This window comes from Vombatus ursinus, unplaced genomic scaffold (genome assembly GCF_900497805.2).
Source record: "Vombatus ursinus unplaced genomic scaffold, bare-nosed wombat genome assembly UNPS02009205.1, whole genome shotgun sequence".
Classification (NCBI taxonomy): domain Eukaryota; kingdom Metazoa; phylum Chordata; class Mammalia; order Diprotodontia; family Vombatidae; genus Vombatus; species Vombatus ursinus.
In genome coordinates, this window is record NW_020948983.1 from 25,543,360 (window position 1) to 25,567,460 (window position 24,101).

Below are 24,101 nucleotides of genomic sequence, written 5' to 3' on the forward strand. Positions count from 1 at the left end.
AGTGAGTGAAAGGAGGTATAACAGTGCAATAGGCAGACGTTGCTGCCGGGCTGTGAAGGCTCTCAATGTCCAACAGAGAAGTTTGGATTTAATCTTAGGGCCATGGAAGTTTATTGAGCAGGAGAGGGACACCCTCAGACCTCAGGTGGAATATACTCTTGTCAGCTCTGGAGAGGATGAATTGAGTAAGGAGCTCAATAAACGTTACTGACAATACTGTCATTGCTGTTACTGACTCCTAACTTCCCCTGAATACTCTCTTCCTTGTCTCTATCACCCCTTCTCCGTGTCAGCCTCCTTCTTCCTCATCGGCTCTCGGTGTCTGCGTAGCTGTGTCCCTCCCTCTATACATGAAGAGATATTTCTCTTTTTAATTAAAAAAAATATTTTTAGGAGCAAATATTCCATTTCTATCTCTGGGTAACCTTTCTGTGCTAAGTGCTGGGGGGATACCAAAAAAAACCAAACAACGGCAAAAGACAGTTCCGCTGTCAGAGAGCTCACAGTTTAAAGGTGTATAAAGAACTTCCTATATGTGATCTCATTTGATCAATAGCATCGAATGCCGAGGAGAGGTCATTCTGGCTGATGACCTTAGGGCTGGTGACCTTAGGGTTGAGGGGCTGAAGGGAGTGGGGAGTGCGGCTGTCGGTAACTTTTTTTTTTTAAGAGGAAACAAATTGGAAAATGAATGAAAAGTCAGGGTTAACAAGGAAGAAAGTAGAGAGGAAGAATGGATGGGCGGGTGGACTGACTAGCGCCGGCTGAAAGAAAGGAGGCTAGGGAAGGGAAGGGAAGGGAAGGGCGGGGACAGGGTGGGACTGGACTGGGGAAAGGGGCGTGGTGATGAGGGGACGGGGCGGGACTCTGCCGGAAGGGAGGCGGGGATTGGGAGCAGTCAGGATTAGGGGAGGAGGCGTGGCGAGGAGTATGGGGCGAGGCTTGATGGAACGAGGGCGGGGCGAAGAGAGTAAGGCGAGTGAGGGGCGGGGCTAGACAAAGAAGGAAGGCGGGCACTATCAGTGAGGCCTTGGGGAAGGGGGCGGGGCGAGGTCTGGGGAGGAGAGGGAAGAAAAGGAAGGAAGAGGGCGGGCCCCGGGGAGTGGGGGCGGGGCTTTGTTCGCGCCGGCGCTCCGTCTCGCCCAGAAAATGGCGGCCTCCAGGTGGCTGCTGTTGGCGGTGGCTTTTCTCTGCGCCTCCGACTTGCTGCCGTGCCTGGTCGAGGCGGGCGAGGACACGAAGGCCACAGCCAAGCCTCCCCCTCGGAAGAAGAAGGACATTCGCGATTACAACGATGCGGACATGGCGCGGCTGTTGGAACAGTGGGAGGTCCGTGCGGCCTCGGCCCGTACTTCCTGCGATACCCCCCTCCCCTCCCTCTCTAGCCTTCCCTATCCTCCTAGCCCCCCCCTCCTTTGTGTCCTTCTCCACCCGTCCTCCCCCGCCTTCCAGTGTTTTCAGATTGCTTCCTGCCTAAAGGGGGAGGAAGTGGAAATTGTTTTTATTTCTATTTTTTTCTCCCAGTCCCTGGAAATGCGTTTAAAAGTTTTCAGTTCCTTTCTTTTTTCTTTCAACTTCAAGGCCGGTCGTGCTTTAGCAGCAGCAGCAGGTCATCTGCGTACTAAGAAAGCCGTGCAAAAAAGGAAAAGTTGTTGCTACACTGTTACTCTGCAGCAGTGCTTGAGAATGAATCAAGTATCATTCCAGAAAGAAACATAATTTACCATTCTTTTGTTTCCCCTAATAGGTTGGGATCCTTCTCCCTACCTCTCCTTCGCTCTTATTTTCTAGTCCCTACAAATGAAAGCTACTAACACTGGGCAAGTTATTTCACTTTTCTGCGCTTAATTTCCTCATCTGTAAAATGAAGGTCTCAGGCTAAGGCTTTGAGGTCCCTTCCAATCGTAGCATGCTTTGACTCTTTGTTGAAATGTGCCATGACTTGATTTTGTGAGGGTTAAGTGTGCTTGTCTCTTTGACTCTCGTGATTTGCTAGTTAAATGTTTTAGCGTGCTCCGAGGTGGTGGCACTTTGAAGCGTAAAGTTCGATGACTTCACTGAAGCTACTTAACTAGTATTATAGTTCGTTTTATAGGAAACTACTACTTTGTTTAGCATAGAGGATTGTACACTGGACAGGAGAACTTGGCTTCTGTTTTTCTCTAAATAAAATAGCTGTGTGGTATTAGACATGTCATTGGTTCTAGTTTCTTCATCTGGAAGATGAGTTGTTAAGCTAGATAAATGTCTAAATATTTTTCTAACACCAAGGATCAGTGATCCACGTGATTATTTTTCAGTAGTGTCATAAGTAATAATACCTGTGAACTTGTGATAACTTTCAGGTGCTTATGTTAAGTATTATTTAGTGTGCCTTGTCCAAAGATACTTCTCTTGCCTGGGTTTTTTGTTTTTGGTTTTTTGTTTTTGGACAGGTAGCTGCCAGTGAGTTGATATGGATAAAGTTAATTGGAGTATGGTTTAGGTCTTATAATCAAAATATCAATGTAATGTTTTTGTTTTTTTTATAAATTCAGAAATGTGACCTTTTGTGTGATTGGATGAAAAATTTCCACATTTATGTATATGTATCTGTGTGTGTGTGTGTATTCACTTACTCATTAAGCTTTAGTAGCTTAAAACTGCATTAAGACTTTTGGAACACCCTGTTTATATACATACATACACACACACACTATATTAGTAAATGTTTCTAATATTATATATGTGTATGTGTTTGTATCTACACACATATATACAACAAAAGTATCTCTATGCTTTTGTTGCCATAGATATATATGTATATATATTTGTATACGTACATGTATTTGCTTTTGTTGTATGTTGGGCGTCTGATAGACACAACACCTTATCTAACAGGAACTACCAAATAATTCTGCCCTGGAAATGCATTCACTGATAAGTATAATAGGACTGAAGATCCACTTTTTTTTAGTGCCTTTTTGGTGTCCCCATCCCTGACAGAAAATACATAGCCAATCCTTGTTTGCTGTTAAAATATAAGATGATAGGATGTAGAATTGAATGGGACCAAAAAGCCTTTTACTCCAGAATCCCAAGTTATTTCTCCTATGCCATATAGTCTTCTAGATTGTTAGAATGAGAAGGAATCTTTGAGATCAAATGGTCCAACTCACTCATTTTTATACATGAAAAAAAAGGCAAGGTCCAGAGAGTTCAAAATTTAATAATTTTTTGCCCAAGATTACATAGAAAATGACTTTAACCCCAGTCTCCTAACTCCTAGGATGTAAAAAAAAAAATCTGTTTCCAGCAGTTTATTTAGAATTATTTTTTCTTTATAAGCCTCTTTTAATAAGATTTAATAAGAACAGTTTTCTTTTTCATAATTACTCTTGAAATGTTAGAGTAAGACTTGGAAATTTGCATTTAACGTTTGCTTTTTTTTTTTTTTTTTTGTTAGGGCTACATTCCAAGTATAGTATTTATTATTTCATAAAGAAATTTTGGCTCTAACAAATTAAGCAGTAAGTTGCTATCCTAAAAATACCTGGATAGTTTTTAAGGTAAAAATTGCTCTTATGAAGATGATTATTTTTTGGTTGTAGGTTATTTTTCTCCACTTCATTTACTCATGCTTTTGTAGGTTGACCTCAATCACTTATATCAAAAATGTATGGAAGATTCAAGACAGATAGGAGAAACTGAGTGAGGATAGCCTAAGGCCCTGTTGTGTTTGTCAGCCCACAAGTCTGACATCATTGGCTTGGTATAAGCATTGTTCAGGATACTTTTATTTTCATACTTTAAAAATCTATGTAATCACTAGATTCCATCATGTATCACAGTGTAGTATAGTGGGAAGAGTATATGGGATTCGGAGTCAGAGGACTTGGGTTCAAATCCCAGTTCTGCTACATTTGCTTACCTGTATAATCATGGGCAATGTGATCTTCTAACCATCAAATCTGGTCTTTTCATTTTCTTTGAAATTTGAAGTTTCCCCCTCTTTCTCTCCTTTGTCTCTTAATTCTTTTATATTCTCAACATTAGCGATTTCATCCACTGGTATGGCTTCAACTGACACCTTTGGTCTGAATGGACATTTCTAGCCTTAAGATTTCTTTTGAGCTCCAGTTATCCATTCGGATGACTTTGAAAACCTGGTTAATAGTTGATGCACTTCCACCTCAAATTTTACGTTTAAAAAACTGAATTCATTATTTCCCCCCTACTACCCCACTCAATTCAATCAATTTCCAAAGTCCTATTGATTTTTCCCATCAGAGAATCATAGACTTTTAGCTTCAAAGCCTTTAAAAGCCCTTGGTCTAAACCTATCACTATATTGATGAGGAAATTGAGACCTAAAGAGGTTAAATATCTGACCCAACATCACATAAATCATAAGTGACGAGGGTGCAATTTGAACCCAGGTCTTGTGATTCTAATCCTAGGTCCTTTGACTCCAAACCTAGTGCTTTTTCCCACTAAAATCCCACCTCCCACAGGAAGCGTTTCTCAATCCCTCTAAATTCTATTGCCTTTCTACTATTTCCAGTTTATCCTATATGTATCTTGTTTGTACATAGTTGTTTGCATATTGTCTCCTTCATTAGAGCTCATTTGACCTTTCTTTATATCCCCAGCACTCAACACAATGCCTGTCACATAGAAGGTGTTTAATAAATACTTACTAACTGACTCACTGACTTATAATTGCCCCTCCTTTTATACCCTTCCAGCTATCACCCTACCTTGGATCCTTATTTTTTCATGCCTTGAGTACTGAAGTCTACTAACTATTCTTTCCAATCTACCTTCCATTCTGCCACCAGGATAATCTTTCTAAAATATCAATTTTCATTATGGCACTACTGCTCATAATTTTTCAGTGCTTCTGTACCCTTAAAGAATCAAGCCCAAATTTCTTAACCTGATTTTCAAGGCCCTGTGCAATCTGGCCTGAAGCCACCTGTCTGACTTTATCTTCTCTTATTCCCTCGCAAGAATTCACCTCTGTAGTCATGTTCTTTTCTGCTCCCATAACAAGCTTGTTCCTTTCATGTTTTCCAAATTTTTTAGCCTGAAATACCTTCTCATACCTCTCAGAATCATGACTGTTCTTCAGGGCCCAGTTTTGGTTTCATGTCCTCTCTGAAGCTTTTCCTCGTGACTCCAGCCTGTAGTGATGAAATGATCCATCTATTGAATGCGTGTAGCACTTTTTAACACTTGTTTGACTGTTGTCTTAGTTGTGTCTTTTATGCCTGTGATTTGTTCCTCCAGCAATACACTATAAGGCTAGGGATTGCAGTCTATATGCTTTTGTGTTCCGTACAACATTTAACAAAGTCCACGTATATAGCTATTCACTTAGCATACATTTACTACATGTTGTTGCCCACTTTGTGAGAAGCACTTGTTAGACTCTGAGGAACAAAGTCCAAAGAATCCCTACCCTCAAGGAGTTCATGTTCTACCGAAAGGGGTGCACATACGTAAGTAAATAACAAACAAGTAATTTCGAGAGGGAGAGTGTACAAATGATGAGGGAATTAGGTGCTCAACAAATATGTGTTGATTGAACCATGTAAAAACATAATTGACTTCATGTTGTAATTAAATGATAAACTGAATCAACCCTCTTAACAAATCTGTCTAAAGTGTATTGCCTTTATTAGAAATAATTTCAGCTTTAATTCACAGAAAGTTACATGTGTTCTCTGCTTCATTGCCTGTTAGTTTAGATTCCTTGACATCTCTTCTTTCTGTTTGTTGCCAGTGTATGCAGTTCCCTTTTTGCTAGAGTGATTTTGTTCCCTTTGCAAGTTGAAACTTAAATGTCATTCTGAAGAGGGAATCTCTGCTGTACTTTAATCATTTAAAGGATAAAATGCATGGGATAATATAACAGTTTCCCTTGACTAGTGGCTTGATAGTTTGAACTTACCTCTATAGCCAAGTTATTCACTATTCCTGTAACAATTTCATTCCTTACTGGAATGCCCTTTCCTCACTGCTTAACTAAATTGTGTTCTTCTCAGAAACTGAAAAATTTCTCAAACTTTGTAGAGGTGTTTAACCAATTTAACATTACACAGGTAGGATTGTAAATCATTCTTTGGATTCAGTCTTTAAGAGACTACAGATCATTCTCCTGAAGTTTACTATGTGTTGTTAAGTTAGACTTCTTGAAACTTGACACTCTAAAGCCAAACTTCCTAAAAATAGGTTTCCCTCCTTCCCATTATATTGTGTCAAAAACCTCTCTTTAACCTAATATGCAGAAGTGGTTGAACAACACTCAATTTTAAAAAGAAAATAGAATCAATAAGGTTTGACGAAGTAGTTCTTAATAGCACATTTAAAGTTTTCCTATTTTTTTTCCTCCACAACAGAAAGATGATGATATAGAAGAAGGGGACCTTCCTGAACATAAAAGACCTTCAGCACCAATAGATTTCTCTCAATTTGATCCAGGCAAACCAGAGAGCATATTGAAAATGACAAAAAAGGGAAAAACCCTTATGATGTTTGCAACAGTATCAGGAAATCCCACAGAAAAGGAGACTGAAGAAATAACCAGCTTATGGCAGGGGAGTCTTTTTAATGCCAACTATGATGTACAAAGGTAAAGTATGTAAATTTACATGGATTGTATGTAGTATACCTTTTGTTGCTGCCTTCTTCCAGAGACCCACTCTTGTGTAAGCAGTGCCTACCCAACTCACCATTTCCACATTGATTAAACAAATATTTTACTAAGTGCCCACTATTTACAAAGCACTGCCCGGGACTGGGATATAGAAACAAAAATGATATTGTTTCTGCCGTCAAGGAGTTTATTTTCTTGCAGGGTCTGGAAGGAATGTGTGTGTGTGTGTGTGTGTGTGTGTGTGTGTGTGTGTATTTTTTTTTTAAAGATTTACTCTTTTCTTTCTTTTTTTGTCAGTAACTTTTTTTAATAAGAGAAAACTGCCTTTTATTGTCCTTTATCTCTCCTCCTCTTCTCAACTTAACTCCTTGAGAAAGCTGTCTACACTAGTTGCCTTCACTCCTACTTCTCTCACTCTGTTCTAAACTTTCTGTGACTGCTTGCTGCTTCATCATTCAATTGAAGTTGCTCTTCCCAAAGTTACTAGTGATATCTTCATTGCCAAATCTAATGGCCTTTTCTCAATTTCCAGCCTTCTTGACCTTTCTACAGACTTTGACACTGTCAGTCACCACCTCCTGGATATTCTTAGGTTGACAATATTTTCTCCATATTCCCCTCCTACCTGTTTGACTTCTCTTTCTCAGTCTGCTTTGCTGTATCTCATCCAGATCATCCATTAAAATATCCCTCAAGGCCTCTTCTGGGACCTCTTTCTCTTCTCCCCCATGCTGTCTTGTTTGGTGGTCTCATCAGTTAGTCAGCAAGCATTTACTATGTGCCATGCACTGTGCTAAGTGCTGGGGATACAAAGAAAGGCAAAAGCAGTTCTTACTCCTGGGGAGATCACATTCGAATGGAGACGGTGTGCAGAAAATTGTTCATAGAGGATATAGAGGCAGTAAGTAGAAAATGAGCTCAGAGGGAAGGCATTAGCAGTGGGGTTATAGGAAGAGGTTTCCATGGGTTCAGTTATCTCCATGAAGGTGCTTCTCAGAACTGTATATCTATCTCTAACCTTTCTTCTGAGCTCTAGTCTCTCATCCCCATAGAGACCTTTTGGACATCTCTATTTGGATATTCTTCAGGCATCTCAAACTCAGCATGTCCAAAACAGAGCTCATCTTTCCCCACACACCCTTCCCCTCTTGTGGAATGCCCTATTACTGTCTAGGTTACCACCATCCTCCCAGTCATGTAGGCAGGCCTGTAACCTTGGTGGATTTCTTGACTCCTGCCTCAGACTGAATCCATATATCCAGTTTCTTGCCAAGAATCTGTTGCCAGGTCTTATTTTTACCTTCCACCATCTTTTGGATGCATCTCATTTTCCCCAGTTGAATAACTGCACCCTGATACCAAGCTCTCATCACCTGATGCCTGGACCACTTAACTGGAATAGCTTTCTAGTTATTCTCCCTGCCTTGTCTGTCCCCACTCTAATCTATTCTCCACTCATCTGCCAAAGTGATTTTCCTGAAATACAGATCTGATTATTCCATCCTGCCTCCAGGGCTCCCCAACCCCCAACTGAACTACTTTAGTGGCTCCCAGTCTTCTGTTTGGCATTCAAAGCCTTTCAGAGCCTGTTTACTTCTTTCTTTACCAGTCCTTTCACACTTTAGTGTCCCTCTCCCATATCCCCCTCCCTCCAGTTCAGTGACACTGGCCTTCTTGCTTTTCTTTACAAATGACATTCCATCTCCATACCTGGAATTACTCTCCCTTCTCACTTCTACCTCCTAGCTTATCTGGATTTCTTCAAGACTCAGCTCAGATCCCACCTTCTGCAGGAGACAATAACCCTCCCCTGCTGCCAATGCCTTCCCTATGATTGCACAGTATGTGTCTTATATGTGCATAGTTATTTGCACGCTTCTCCTTCATTAGATCATGAGGTCCTTGATAGCAGGGACCATGTTTTTACCTTATTTATATCACTAGCACTTAGCAAGGTGCCAGTGTGAGCACATAGTAAGAGCTTAATAAATAAATGCTTATTGACTGACTAACTTTGATTATTAAACCTATTCTTTTTTTTATCTATCTATTTGGTCAACATTTATTAAGAACTCATTTCCAGTCCTAGGAGAGATATAAAAATAAATAAGACTTTGTTCTTGCCCCCAAGGCATTTATATAAATTTACCTTGTGTCTGTTAAAAAAAAAAACCAAAAACACAACCCCACACACTCTTTTCTAATCCCATTTGTTCTTATTTCTCTGTTATGTTGTTCAGTGTGTTTGTATAACCCATGCTTTGAAGAGAGGCAAATTCCTTAAGAGTAACTGTTTTTTTTCTTTTTTTAATGTCTACCTAACAAAAATTGTCACTACATTTTTCCTTTCAGTTATTAGACAGTTACTATTCTTCTAGTCACCCAGGTTCCCAGCCTAGGAACATCCATCACCCTCACTCACTGCCTGGAGCCAATTAGTTGCCAAGTCCTCTTAATTTGTTTTCTTGTCTTATTTCTATAGCTAGCATTTCTAGGACTACATTTAACAGTGGTTAGTGGAGGGCGGAACCAAAGATGGCAGAGTAAAGGTAGGGACTCACCTGAGTTCTCCCCCAAACCCCTCAAAATACCTTTAAAAAATGGCTCTAGGGGCAGCTAGGTGGCTCAGTGGATAGAGCACTGGCCCTGGAGTCAGCAGGACCTGAGTTCAAATCTGGCCTCAGACACGTAGTATTTCCTAGCTGTGTGACTGTGAACAAGTCACTTAACCTCAATTGCCTCACCAAAAAAGAACAAAACAAAAAAAAAACAAAAAATGACTCTAAACAAATTCTAGAGCAGCAAAACCCATAAAAAGATGGAGTGAAATAAATTTCCAGACCAAGACAACTTGGAAAGTTGGCAGGAAAAGTCTGTTGCACAGGGTGAGAGAAGCACAGCCCAGTGCACGCCATGCCAGTGCAGATTGAGCCCCAGCAAACCCAGAGCAGGCCTCGGGATGACTGAATCAGTGGTAGCAGGGGCGGTTTCCAGACCTCTCATCCCACAGACGCCAAAGACAACTTAGAAGGTCAGCAAGAAGGAGCTGTGCTTGGGTGAGAGTGAAGCACAGACTGGTATAGGCTGAGCCAGCACAGCCCTGACCGCGGCAAAGTAGGAGTAGGCCTTGAGAGTGACTGAATCAGCAGCAGTAGCAGCAGTGGCTGCTTCTGGAGCTCTCAGCCCACAAATGGTAAAGGGGGTCGAAGAACTGGTCAGAAGGAGATTACAGGGTTCTTTTTGCTAGCACTGAGGAAGTAGTGTATTGCTTTGCCCATACTTGGATCCAGGTCCCAGTCCTGGGAGACTGTCCCAGAGCAAGGAGGAGCGCTAGTATAGCAGAGCTTGCAGCCACAGTGGAGGGGGACCCTTCTCACAGTTCCAGGGCAGAAGAGAGTGCTTGTGGTTGCTCATAGACCAGAGCACAGGGCAGGAGAGTAGTAAATACCTCTCCTTAGATCATACCACCTTAGAAGAAGTGAAAACTTACAGGTCCCTAGAAGTATCTCTGAAAACAGCTGCACAAAACCCCTGAAGCTTGGGACAGTGCACCCTCCACTCTGGAAGCAAAACCTTACTTTAACAAACAGTTAAAAGTCAAGTAATAGGCCGGGAAAATGAGTAAACAACAGAAAAAGCTCTTGAATATAGAAAGTTATTATGTTGACGAGGAAGATTAAAACACACATTTAGAAGATTGCAAAGTCAAAGCTCCTACATCCAAAGCCTCCAAAAAAAAAATATGAATTGTCTCAGGTCATGGAAGCACTCAAAAAGGACTTTGAAAGTCAAGTAAGAGAGGTAGAGGAAAAATTGGGAAGAGAAATGAGAGTGATGCAAGATGAAGAAAATCATGAGAAAAGAGTCAGCAGCTTGGTAGAGGAGACACACAAAAATACTGAAGAAAATAACACCTTAAAAAACAGACTAGGTCAAATGGTAAAAGAGGTCCAAAAAGCCAATGAGGAGAAGAATGCCTTAAAAAGCCGAATTGGCCAAATGCAAAAAGAGGTCCAAAAGCTTACTGAAGAAAATAATTCCTCAAAAATTAGAATGAAGCAAATGGAAGCTAATGACTTTATGAGAAATCAAGAAGCAATAAAACAAAAACAAAAGAAAAAAATAGAAGACTGAAATATCTCGTTGGAAAAACTGACCTGGAAAATAAATCCAGGACAGAGAATTTAAAAATTGTTGGACTACCTGAAAGCTGTGATCAAAAAAGAGCCTAGACATCATCTTTCAAGAAATTATCAAGGAAAACTGCACTGATATTCTAGAACCAGAGGGTAAAATAGAAATTGAAAGAATCCACTGATCATCTCCTGAAAGAGATCCCAAAATGAAAACTTCCAGGAATATTATAGTCATATTCCAGAGTTCTCAGTCAAGGAGAAAATATTGTAAGCAACCAGAAAGAAACAATTCAAGTATCGTGGAGCCACAGTCAGGATAACATAAAATTTATCAGCTTCTACATTAAAGGATCAGAGGGCTTGGAATATGATATGATCTAGATCAAAGGATCCAGGATTACAGGATCCTTTGATCTGGATTCAGGATTACAACCAAGAATCACCTACCCAGCAAAACTGAGTATAATCCTTCAGGGGGAAAAATGGATATTCAGTGTGAAAGAGGACTTTTCAAGCATTCTTGATGTAAAGACCAGAGCTGAATAGAAAATTTGACTTTTAAAACTCAAGAGAAGCATAAAAAGGTAAATAGGAAAGGGAAATCATAAGGGACTTAATAAGGTTAAACTATTTACATTCCTACATAGGAAAATGATAAGACCTTTCTCATTATTAGGGTAGTTAGAAGGAGTATATATAGACAGTGGAGTACAGGTGTAAGTTGAATATAAAGGGTTGATATCTAAAAAATAAAATTAAGGGGTGAGAGAAAGAAATGTACTGGAAAAAAAAGAAAGGGAGAGGTAGAATGGGGTAAATTATCTCACATAAAAGAGGCGAGAAAAAGCTTTTACAATGGAGAGAAAGAGGGGACAGTAAGGAGGAGTGAGTGAACCTTATTCTCATCAGAATTGGTTCAAAGAGGGAATAACATACAATATACACACAATTAGGTATAGAAATCTGTCTTACTCAATAGGCAAATAGGAGGGGAAGGGGATAAGAGAAGGGGCGTGATAAAAGGGAGGGCAGATTGGGGGAAGGAGTGGTCAGAAACAAAACACTTTTGGGAAGGGACAGGGTGAAAGGAGTGAGAGAATAGAATAAACGGGGGTGGGAAGAACAAAATGGAGGGAAATACAGTTAGCAGTAGTAACTGTGAAAAAAATTTTTTGATGCAAGTTTCTCTGGTGAAGACCTCATTTCCCAAACGTAGAACTGAGTCAAATTTATAAAAATACCATCCATTCCCCAATTGATAATTGATCAAAAGATATAATCAATTTTCAGATGAAGTAATCAAAGCTATGTATAGCCAAATGAAAAAATATTCTAACTCACTACTGATTGGAGAAATGCAGATTTAAACATTTCTGGGGTACCACCTCATACCTATTAGATTGTCTAATAGAACAGAAAAGGTAAATGACAAATGTTGGAGGGAATGTGGAAAAAATGAGACATTACTATGTGTTGGAGGAGTTGTGAACTGATTCACTATTCCTCAATAGAACACTTTGGAACTATGCCCAAAGGGCTATAAAACCTTTCCCACCCTTTGACCTATCAATACCATTACTGGGTCTGTATCCCAAAAGAGAGAAAAAAACAGAAAGGTAAAGGACCTATATGTACAAAAATATTTGTAGCAGCTCTTTTCTGGGGGTTAAGAATTAGAAATTGAGGGGTTTGCCTATCAATTGGGGAATGGCTAAAGAAATTGTGGAATGTGATTATGATGGCATACTATTGTACTATAAGAAATGATGAGCAAGATGTTCCCAGAAAAGCTTGGAAAGACTTGCATGGGCTGATGCAAAGTGAAATGTACTGTGTACAAAGTAACAGTAATTTGTAAGATGATCAGCTGTGAATGACTTAGCTATTCTCACAGTACAATGATCTAAGACAACTCTGAAGGACTTATGATGAAAAATGTTCTCCATCCCCAGAGAAAGAACTGATGGTGTTTGAATACAGATTAAAGAATACTTTTTTTTTAACTTTCAAAAAACAATGGTTAGAGCTTTATTTAATTTCTGTTCTGAGTAGAAAAGATTCTAAAGTTTACTTATTACATTATAATGTTTATGGGTTCAATTAAGTGTTTTTATGTTAAGGAAAAAATCTGTCCATTCCTATACTTTTTAGTATTCTTCATATTAATGGTGTTATGTTTTACCAAATGCCTTTTCTGCATCTATTGATATAATCATGTGGTTTTTATTATTTTTATTGTTAATATGATTTATTGTGCTAATTGTTTTCCTAATAGTGAACTAGGAGAAGCAGTGTGATGTAATGGATGGAAAACTGGTTTGAAAGTCAGGGAGACCTTGGTTCAAGTCCCACTTCTGACACATACTGGCTGGATGACCCTGGGCAAATAAATCACTTAACCTCTAAATGTCCCAGACAGCTCTCTTAAGACCATAAAGTGTAGGATGGTTGCAGATCTGCATTGGTGAAGGATTTTTACTCATTAAACATTCCCTACTAATAGCTAGTATTTATGTAGTGCTTTAAGGTTTGCAAAGCACTTCCCAAATATTATCTCATTTTATCTTAGCAACAATCCTAGTAGGTAGGTACAATTATTATATTTTTAAAAGATGCCCATTTTATAAATAAGGAAACTGAGGCAGACAGAGGTTAAATGACTTGTCCAGGATCACACAGCAAGTATATGTGAGACCAGATTTGAATTGAGATTTTCCTGACATCAGGTTTAGCCTGTACCAGTAATATCATGGGGGGCAAATTTAAAAAAAAAAAGTGTACATAAATATATGTATATGTATATATATGTATATACATACTTTTTTTTTTTGGCTTTTTGGTAAGGCAATCAGGGTTAAGTGACTTGCCCAGGGTCACACAGCTAGTACATGTCAAGTGTCTGAGGTCATATTTGAACTCAGATCCTCCTGACTCCAAGGGCGGAGCTCTATCTACTGTGCCACCTAGCTGCCCGAAATCAAAAATGTATTGAACCATATTTGTATACTTGCTAAATAACCCAGTTGAATCATAATGGATAATTTTTTGGATATATTTTTCCTGTCTACTAGGATTTTACTTAATGTTTTTGTATTGATGTTCATTGATTTTTTTTTTTTTATAGTTCCCTCTCTGCTTTGACTATACCAATTTGGGGATCAAAGCCATATTTATCTCAGAGAATGATTTGATAGATTATCATGTTTCTCTACTTTTAAAACCATTTTATGCTTATCATAATTATTTGTTCTTTTAATATTTTACATAATTTCCTTAGAAATATGGTTCAGTTGGTATATTTTTAGGTGGTAGTCATTTCTACCTAATAGTCTGCTCAGTTTCCTTTTTCTGATATTGTTTAGATTTCCCATTTCTTATTTTGCAGTATTGCATTTAATGTTTTTGTGGGTATTTATTTACTTAATATTCTCATTTGTATCTGTATATTATTAGGTGTGATGTTCCTTAATAATTCCATCTACTTCTTCATAGTTTTTTGTAATTTACCTCCCTCATTTTTTATTTTTATAGAATTTTTTCTCTCTCCTATTTGTCAATTTGGCTAACATTTTATCCATATCATTGATCTTTTTAAAAACCAGCTCTTTGTTTCGCTTATTCATTTTCAATCCTGTTGATTTCTTCTTTGACTTAAGTTTTGAACATGTTAATTTTTTTTCCTCTTTAAAAACTACAGAATCAGTTCAGGCCCTTTTCAGTTCTCATCTTTCTTGATGTCACTAGCGTTTCACACTGTTGACCACTGCCTCCTTCTGTGTATACTCTCTCCCCTGTGTTTTCCAGAGGCCTCTCTCACTTGTATCTCCTCTGAAATGACTGATCATTCTTGCTCTTCTGCTGGATTGTCAACTGTATCCTTCACCATAACTGGAGTATGCCCCAGTGTTTTGTCCTAGACATTATTTTTCTCTCTCCTTTATTTCTTTCCTATGAGTTTTGTCATCTTTATGCGCCTGACTCCCGGATCCAGTCCTACCAAGATTCACCTCCGCATCACATTTTGAACTGGATGTTCTATAACCTCCAACTCAGCCATGTCCAAAACAGAACTCATTATCTCCTATCCATTTTACAAATTTGTCTATTTTTTACATTTACCAATTAGGTGACACATTCATATTTAAATGAAATGTCTTTAATTCATTGCCAGTTTTTGTTTGTTCTCCTCTACAACATCGTTGACTCTTCTGCCAAAGAGATTTTTGAAGTGCGGGTTGGGCCATATATGCTGCTTTCTTGATCAGTAAATTCCAGTGATCTAGGATAAAATACAGCTTCCTCTGTTTGACATTCACAGCCCTTCACAGCCTGACTCCAAACTACCTTTCCAGGGTTATTATTCGTTACTCCACTACACGAACTCTGATCCTGCCAAATAGTCCATCTCCTGGTTCATTGCTTTTGCTCAGACCTTTCCTTATGCTTTGAATGCTTGTCTTTCTTCTGCTTCTTAGAATCCCTAGTTTCTTTCAGTGTTTACTTGAAATACCATTTCCTAGGTGAGACCTTTCCTGATCCTTCTGTTTTCTAGGGCCTCCCCTATCCCCTGCCCCCCCATGCTCCCATTTACTATGTATTTATTTCTTAAACGCTTCTCACAGGCAAGGACTGTTGTTTTTTTGTGTATGAATCCCCAGCACCTAGCAGAGTACCTGGCACAGAGTAGATTCATAATAAATGCCTGTTGATTGATTAATCTTTTCATCTTTTATTAATAGAAGCATTCAGGGAAATGCATTTGCCTCTGAGAATTACTTTAACCACATTCAGTAGATTTCAATTTTTTATTATTGTGGTTACCTCTGATATGATTTTAATTTTTTTTCTATAATTTGGCCTTTGACTCAGGCATTCCTAAGCAACTAATTTTTTGTTTCCAGTTAGGTCTTCATCTTTTGATCTTTTTTTCCCTTTATTGATTACTGTTATGTTTGCTTGATTGTCTTGTGCAATTTTTAAAAGTTTAGTTTTTCTGCATTAATTTATAAATTCTTTGTCATTTGGGTGTAGTTGTTACTTTTGTAAATGTTCCATGAATATATGAATAAAAAGTAAGTTATATAATAAACTCATTCATTTTCTTTCATATAGCTCTCACATCTGTTTTTCAGTATTTTGTATTTCAGCATTTAGTATTTTGTCCAATCTTGTAACTTTTCTTATTTGTGTGAGATTTATCACGTGCCCAAAGTTGAGTGATGAAATCTCTACCATTTTCTATCTAGGTCCTTTTAAAAATTCAGTTAACTTTCTTGTAAAAAAATTGGTTGCTTTGCCATTATGAGGTGCATAAATATATTGAATATTGATAGACTTGCTGTCAGTGGTTCAGTTCAATTCAGCAGATATTTATTAATGCCTATCTTGAACCAGGTGCTATGGATACAAAGACAAAAAAGTAAGATTATTCCCTCACTTAAGGAGCTTTCATTTTACCAGATTGTTTCCTTCCATCAAGCTATATTACCTTGTTTATCTCTTTCAGTGGTTTCTAATATGAAATTTAGCTTTGTCTTAAATTACGTTAGGAACCCTTGATATTCTGAAACCATCGGGTGCGTAACTTTCTCCCACCTCAAATTGTAAACCTACACATCTTTCTATCACCCCATTCAACTATACATTAGATTAAGGGTTCCCAAACTAGGGTCTGTAAACTCATATTTCAGTATCATTAATTTCCTTTCTAAACCTCTGTGTTTTACTTTATTCATTCAAAAGCATGATTCTGAGAAGGGATCCATAGGCTTCACCAGACTACAAAAGAGGTTCATGACACAAAGAAGGTGAAAACCCTAGCAATAGAACCTATGACATCCAGGCATTTTGCCGTCTGTCCTGCTACCTACTATCTTAGTGACCATTCTCTAAACTTATCCTTTTGATGTCATCCTGTCCACTTAGCTTTGGAATTTCACTCTAGGGCTTAGCTGTCCAGATTGGTGGGTGAGGAATGAAAATTCACCTAAGTTCACTACATAAAGTCAGTGCCAGATTAGACTTTGAATCCTGTCCAACCATCTACCATGAAACTGGGAAGGCCTACTCAATAAAAGCATTGTTTTCCACGTTTTTCAAAAAAAAATTTTTTTTATTTTTTAAAAAATAAGTTAAAGTTCTGAACTTAAAAATTAAAAAATGAGAGTTTTTATATACTTAGAACATAAAAAGAGTTTCTGAAACTGGTTTGCTATTTAATGTTGCTTACTTAAAAAAATATGTAAATATACATATAGACACACATCGAGTGTGTGTGTGTGTGTGTGTATAAAAATTCAACATGTACTTTCAAAACTGTTCAGCTTGTCTCTCACCTACGTCCTCTTCTCTCCTCATACAACCATCACCCTCCTTTAGGCCCTTCTTACCTCTTGCCTTACACTGTTTCAATAATCTGCTTTTTGTTCCTCTAGGATTAAATATAAACTTCTTTGGCATTTAAGGCATTTTATGACCATACCTCTTCCTACCTTCCCAGTCTTCCTTTCTACAGTTTGTAATCCAACTATGCAGGCCTTGTTCTTTACACACAATACTCTATATGCCTTGAATGCACTCCCCCCCCTCACCCTTGCTTCTAGGAATCTAAGATTTCCTTCAAGACTCAGCTAAGCACCATCTTCCACATAAAGCTTTTCCTGATCTCCAGCTACTAGTGAATCTGCACTCCCTTCCCTCCTCCTTCCCTAAATTAACTTGAATTCATGTTGTATTTATTATGTGTATATGTATATGTGTATGTCTAGTCTCCTCAGTTAGAACTGCAAACTTCTAGAGGGCAAGGACAGCTACACTTTTGTCTTTGTATCCCCAGTGCTTAGCAAAGACACTGCTGGCACATAGTTGGCATTTAAAAATGCGTGTTGAGTGATTGACTTAGTCATTCAGACATTTACTTGATGATCGCTCAATTTGTATATCATTTTCTCAAATAATATATTTTCCCCTGAATTTTGTGGTGGTTTGTTTGTGGGTTGATTTGTATATCAAAGACTCCAGCATATTTTTATTTTTCTTATAAAAATACCTGAAAATGTTGTGAGAGATTGAAGATATGTATTTCTTTTCCCTTTGCATATTGTTCTTTAGCTCAGCTGACTAGAAAATTCTAGGATGGTGTAATTTGTCTATAAGTCACATTCCAGCTTTTCTTTTTTCTTGTGACAGGTAATAAACCTAATCCTGTATTGTCCAGATTGGAGTACGTTGAATATGTGTTTCTTCTTAGCTGCTTATGTAAAATCTAATTTGATATGTCTTATGCTACTGTAGGTCTAGATTTTTTCAATCAGGCCACTGTTAAAATTAACTTATTTTCCTTCTGTTGTCTTTCTTTTAAAGATCTTTTTACTTGTATTTGCCCATTATGTTTGAATCTTTTTTTCTGCTTACTAATTTTCTTTTTCTTTCTTTTTCCTTCACTGAGAGGCTGTTCTCTTTTGAACTTGTTTAGTTACTCCTTGTCTTCCTCCCATTGATTTATTTGGGAGTATTTTTATCTGTTCGTGGTGGATGTGAAGAAGGGAATTGAAGAGCTGAGATCTTCATGAACTCTTCACTCCACCATCATTCTGAAAGTCTCCCTCATTTTCCATTTTTTAAGGCATATATCAAAACTCATTGTAAAACTACCATGTTATATAATATACCCAAATCTATTTTTATCTTGACAGTTAGGGAATACAATATTTTTTTATGTCTGGCCTAATTTCTGTTCCCTGTTAAAATTGGCTCAATAAATTAATACTTTTTTAAATTTAATTTTTGTTTCGAATTTAATGAATGCCCCAAACAGAACATTTCCATATACTAAATAGAAAAGAAAAAGAGGATTTACATGAAAAACAAATCTTTTATGTGCATTTTGCTTTTTTAAGAAGTATATAATAGATTTAATATGTTAATTTCAAAGCTGTACTGCTTGTGTTTCTGAACTTCTTTCAGTTCTCTTAGGTACATTTTAAAAAATGCTTCTGTAACCCTCTTTTCTTTCTTTACTTTTTTTTTTTTTGGACTGGCCCTAGCACTAGTTTCTTTTTCTTCTGTCCCCAAACTCTTTGCCCAATACAAAAAGAAAAATATGATACTTATAAGAAATATGAATAGTCAACCAAAACACATTTACATATTTACTTTCTCTATCCAAAAATGTATTCCTCATTTTGCACTTTGAGTCCATCGCCACTCTCTCAGAAAGTAGGTAGCATGCTGCATCTTCATTGGTCTTCTGGAATTGTGTGTTGATCATAGCATTGATTAGGGTTGTTAAATCTTTCCAAAAGCAAACTAATGCTTTCAAATATGTTGCATCCTCCATTAAAATGTAAGTTCCTTGAGGTCAGGGACTTTACAGATTTATCTTTATACTCCCAAGACCTTTGAACTCTAGTATGGTGCCTTGCACATTGTAGGTTCATGATGAATGTCTGTTAAATCAAACAGATTCATACATAGTTGTGTAATTAGAAACTTTAGGAAAAGATACAGTTAGACTTTAAGATTATACATTGTAATATTTTTCTGTTTAAGGTATATGAAATACTGAAGTAAGAACCTCTTTCCCCATTACATTAAAGAATCATTTTAACATGTTAAAACCATAACATTAATTGATGTTTTCTTTTCTTCTAGGTTTATTGTTGGGTCAGATCGTGCTATCTTTATGCTCCGAGATGGGAGCTATGCTTGGGAGATCAAAGACTTTTTGATAAGCCAAGAGAGATGTGCTGATGTAACTTTGGAGGGGCAGGTATACCCTGGCAAAGGAGGAAGTAAAGACAAAAATAAAACAAAGCCAGAAAAAAAGAAAAAGGAGGGAGATAAGAAAACTAGTTCCTTTAAAGAAGATAATCGAACCTCAAGGCAGAGAGGTGAACTATGACAAACACATTAATGGAACTTTGAGAGGAACAATTAGGAAGACATAAGTATTTCTGCAGTAACTTTTGAAGGTGGGGAATCATAAACAATACAGCTTACATTTATTTCTGTGAAATTCTCAGTGGGTCAGCAAAGATTTTGATGTTTAAAGACTTCAGTGTAAAGGTGGAAGTTTACTTATTAAATTTGAGTAGTTTTTAGTCACAGGAAAGTTAATATAATATCGCTTTAAATTGTGACACATTTACATTCCTTTTACCTGTTTAAAATTGATAAGTCACTGGTTCACTGTGGACTTTCCCTCTTTATAGACAAGTGAAGGCCAGGTCATCACTCTGTTAAGTATTACTTTGCTTGCTCTAAAATTACTACTGGAAATCCATCAGGCCAATTCTTCTTTGCGGTTAGGAAAAAGGGTTTGTTACAAGGTTATGTTTGCATGAGCCATTAAAACTTTATTAACTTAATTGAGTGAAATTCTTAATGTTAGATAGCCCTTTCTTTTATTATATTGCTTAGAGACTATTGAGATTAAGAAGTGTTATATAAGGAATCCATTATCAAAATGCTGTGGCTTGGTCTTGACTTACATTCTTGGGAACTAAGTGATTCTGGGATTCCCGGAAAGTTTAATACAGGAGAGTGAAGGTTTATGTTTGTTAAAAGATTCCAGGAGAATTGCATGTATACTACTACTGATTTGTTAGAAGAGGGAGAAAAAATGGTAAAGCCTTGAAGTTTCTGGGCAAAGTATAGGAAAGGTTTTTCTCAACTTTGTTTAATTTTTGCTTTTCTTTTTTTTTCAAGAGTTGATAGTCTAGGGTCAGTATTGTCTGGACTGCCAACATTCATTCATATGCTTCTCTTGTTTCCTCAGCATTTAGAAAGTAAGTTTAAAGATTTGTCATAATAGTTAATGAGCATTCATATTTCTACAAAGTTGGGCAGCTTTTTAAAAGCCTGTAAATATTCTTGAACAGCAAAGTCTATTCCTGGATTCAGCACAGTATTGGATTATTTCATTTGTTACTAAAATGTTTGATTTTTAAAAGTGCCTAATTCTTTTTTGGTGGTTTTTGTTTTGTATGGTACTTACATGGTACTTTATTTGTTATTGACTGGTTTTGCTGTTGATACCTGCTCATGAATGAGTTGTGAAATTTATATACAATTGAAATTTTTAAGAATTAAAATTATTTGAAAAATCTGAAAATTGTCATTTTTATTTATGTCTTAATTTCTATGTCAGCTAAAGTTTTGAAGAGTTTACTCTTAGTTATGGCCACCTTTTCTCAAAGTACATTCTAATTCTTTATTTTCACATTATTGGAATGGTTAAAAAAATTATAAAAGAGAAACCTAGAATGTCAGAGCTGGAAGGGACTTTTTAGAGATTATCTAACTCTAGGTTTCTTAACTGAGGGTCTGTGGACTCCTTGTGTGTCCTGTGGGTAGATTTTCAGGGCATCAGTGAACTTGCCCTAGGTCACATAGCCAGGAGTGTCAGAGGCAGGTCTTCCTACCTCCTACAAACTAAGCTAAGGCTGTGACTCCAAGATAAGGAGGTAAGCTCTTGACGTAATGTATAGATAATATGGGTTTTCACAGTAAGGTTGGCTACATCTCCCCATCATGTTCCTAGAGTATAGCTGATGGCCGGTGGAGTTCTTTTAGTGCTTTAGACTTGAGATCTTATTTCTATATGTTCCTTGCCTAATATCACCAGTAATTAGCACTTCATAACAGTTTAACCCATTGATATATGTTCAATATCATTGATAGCCAATTAGCACCGAGTAACTTTACTGAGAAGACAAAGCAAGAACAGAAGCACAAACTTATCTCTCTGAACTGGAGTACACTCCTCCCTTTTACTCCCTCGGTCCCTGGGGAAAGTGGCTTCAGACTTAGAGCGACTGTTGCTAACGTTTCCACCAAAAAATTCACATTTGGAGGCTGCCTTGCCTGGGGACCAGTTGCTCCCTTCCTTGCAGGGTGCTCAAGGCTGGACCTTCAACTCTTCCGTGGAATCCATTTCCTAGGCTTGCGTTGGCTCTTCTGGTCTCACAAAGTCATAACCTAATCTGGTTTGTCTCCTGCACTCATTTGCCTAAGAGCAGAAAGAACAAACACAAAGAGATAAAGGAACATCGATGCACTTTGTTCATGGGTCGCTGTGTAGCACAGGAGACATGGAGTTGGAGGTTTCTGGCATGTGTTCCCTTCATCGCTACCAGGAGATCCAAGTTTCTCCGTGATAGTCTTCTGTAGGTACTCTTAGTTCTTTCTCAACAGCTAATTAAAAGGTTTTTCTTCAGCATGCAGAAAAGAGTCACAGAATACTTGTGTATACTCTGAATTGGGTCATTATGCACATCTAGGCTCACCAAAACCCCCATCAGGCAGAACCTTCTATCCTCATTCTGAGGACTGGATTCTTGTCCACTCTCCTGATGCATTAAAAACAGCTCATATTTCTGTAACACTTCAAGGTTCACAAAGTACTTTCCTCACAACAACCCTGTGAGATTGGTAGTGCAAGTGTTAATGTCCTTGTTTTGTGGATAATGAAGCTGAGGTTCTGGAAGACTGATTGCCAGTGGTCATACAGCTAGAAACTATCTGAGACAGAATTTGAATCCCGGACTGTTGACCTCAATTTCAACACTTTTTACTACATCATCCTTGTCCTCCATGTACTAGTGGTCTAATTCAATGGGCTCCCCATTCAGTTTCATGTCATACTCTAGGCAATATGCATTCTCCATACTGTGTAAATTGCTATGTTGATCTCTTTTGAGTGACTGGGGGCTTCACTGATATACATCCCTGTAGTGTTTTTGGGCTTGATCTATTCAATGCAGTGTTATGCACCATCAGGAACTTTTGTAGAACCTCTCCAATAGTATAAAAAGTATGTTACTTAATCAGTGTTAAACTCATTGGGGATAAATGCTCAATACCAGAGAATACACAGAAGGAAGAGGTTCAAGTCGTGGCTCTGCTCCTATGCCACTCTTGGGCAATTGATCAATAGGCAATTACAAAACAACCATTATGGGCCAGGCACTGCGTTAGGCATTGGGGATATAAAGGCAGAAGTAAAACATTAGTTTATCAGCACTAATATGCTGATCTGAGTTGGGCAAAATCCAGGCTTTGCTACTTAATACCTGTGTGACCCTGAGCAAGCCACTGAACCTTTCTGATCCCCAATTTCCTCATCTTCCAAATGAAGGAGTTAAACATCATGACATTTGAGGGCTCTTCCTGCTCTAAATAAACACTTGACCTTCCAATATGGCAACTAGATTTATTTAGACTACTTGGGTTCAAACCCCAGCTCTACTACCTGTGTAATCTTGGGCCAGACATTCAGTGTCTATGAGCCTCAGTTTCCCCATATGTAAAATCAGAAGGTTGATCTCCATGACTTCTAAGGTCCCTTCCAGCTGTGAGTTAGTAGTGAAAGCCTACTGAGCTTGATTTGAAAAGAGAGAACCCTGAATAAAGGACTCACCACCAGATGGCAGCAGAGACTAGGGAACAGTTACTAAATTAACAGTTAACTAAATTAACTAAAATAGAATACCCTAAAAATAAAATTCCAATCAATTTACTTTGAAGCAATGCGATATGCCCTTCCATGATCTATCGATTGATCAGTATGATTCATACTAGCTTCTTAAAATGTGATTTGAGCACTCTCTGCGTTCTCATCTGGTTTTCTCTTGAAACCAGCATGTGCAATGTGTGCCGTGAGTTATGTTGAGGGAAATGAGTTTTGAGCAGCTCGCCATAATCCACACATTCTTTACTATAAAGCCGTGATTTAGAAAGTAATATCTTTTTTTTTTTCAAGAGGGCAGAACCAGGACCAATGGTGAAGGATGTAAAGAGGCAAATTTAGCCTTGATGTCAGGAATGAGCTCCTGACAAATAAAGTTATTCAAAATAGACTAGGAAGGTGGTGGCTTCCCCCTCATTGGAGAGAGATTAGATCGCCACTTGTTGAGGATTCCTTTAGAACAGAGGCTCCTAATCTTTTTTGTGTATGTAGTGGAACCCTTTTGTCCAGTAAAGTCCCTAGCAACTCTCACCCCCTGGGAATCCCTCCACTCCTGCAGCTTCCTTCTAGTATTTGTGAGTTCTTCCCTGAAAGTTCCCATGCCAGCCGTGTTCACTTCTCATCCAGTGCAGACTTTGAACTACTCTTTCACCTTGGGAGGTGAAGGGGTGCTTTTCAGCTTCCTTTTATGTTGTCTTTCCCCATTAGAATGTAAGTTCCTTGAGGGCAGAGAGGTTTTTTAAGTTGTATTTGTATTCCTAGCACTTGCTACAGTGCTTGGCACATTTTGAGTGCTTAATCTAATCTATGGACTCATTTTCAGAATAATGCTTTTAAAACACAATAAAATGTTGGA

The 24,101-nt window shown here is 38.0% G+C and overlaps 1 protein-coding gene across 1 annotated transcript; it reads left to right on the plus strand.

The window, feature by feature from the left end:
* The first annotated feature begins 1,134 nt into the window (after window positions 1–1,134).
* On the plus strand, window positions 1,135–20,847 carry MESD (mesoderm development LRP chaperone). Its single transcript, XM_027851771.1, has 3 exons — window positions 1,135–1,329; window positions 6,384–6,616; window positions 19,429–20,847. Exons 1-3 carry the CDS (start codon window positions 1,150–1,152, stop codon window positions 19,676–19,678), a joined length of 663 nt encoding a protein of 220 aa, XP_027707572.1. The 5' UTR covers window positions 1,135–1,149; the 3' UTR covers window positions 19,679–20,847.
* Window positions 20,848–24,101: the final 3,254 nt, after the last annotated feature.

What these genes read in the sequence shown, in the direction of transcription:
- MESD (XM_027851771.1), top strand. Translation starts at nt 1,150, where the DNA reads ATGGCGGCCTCCAGGTGGCTGCTGTTGGCGGTGGCTTTTCTCTGCGCC. An exon ending in GGCTGTTGGAACAGTGGGAG is followed by an intron (nt 1,330 to 6,383) that starts GTCCGTGCGGCC and finishes CCTCCACAACAG; the next exon opens with AAAGATGATGATATAGAAGA. An exon ending in GCCAACTATGATGTACAAAG is followed by an intron (nt 6,617 to 19,428) that starts GTAAAGTATGTA and finishes CTTTTCTTCTAG; the next exon opens with GTTTATTGTTGGGTCAGATC.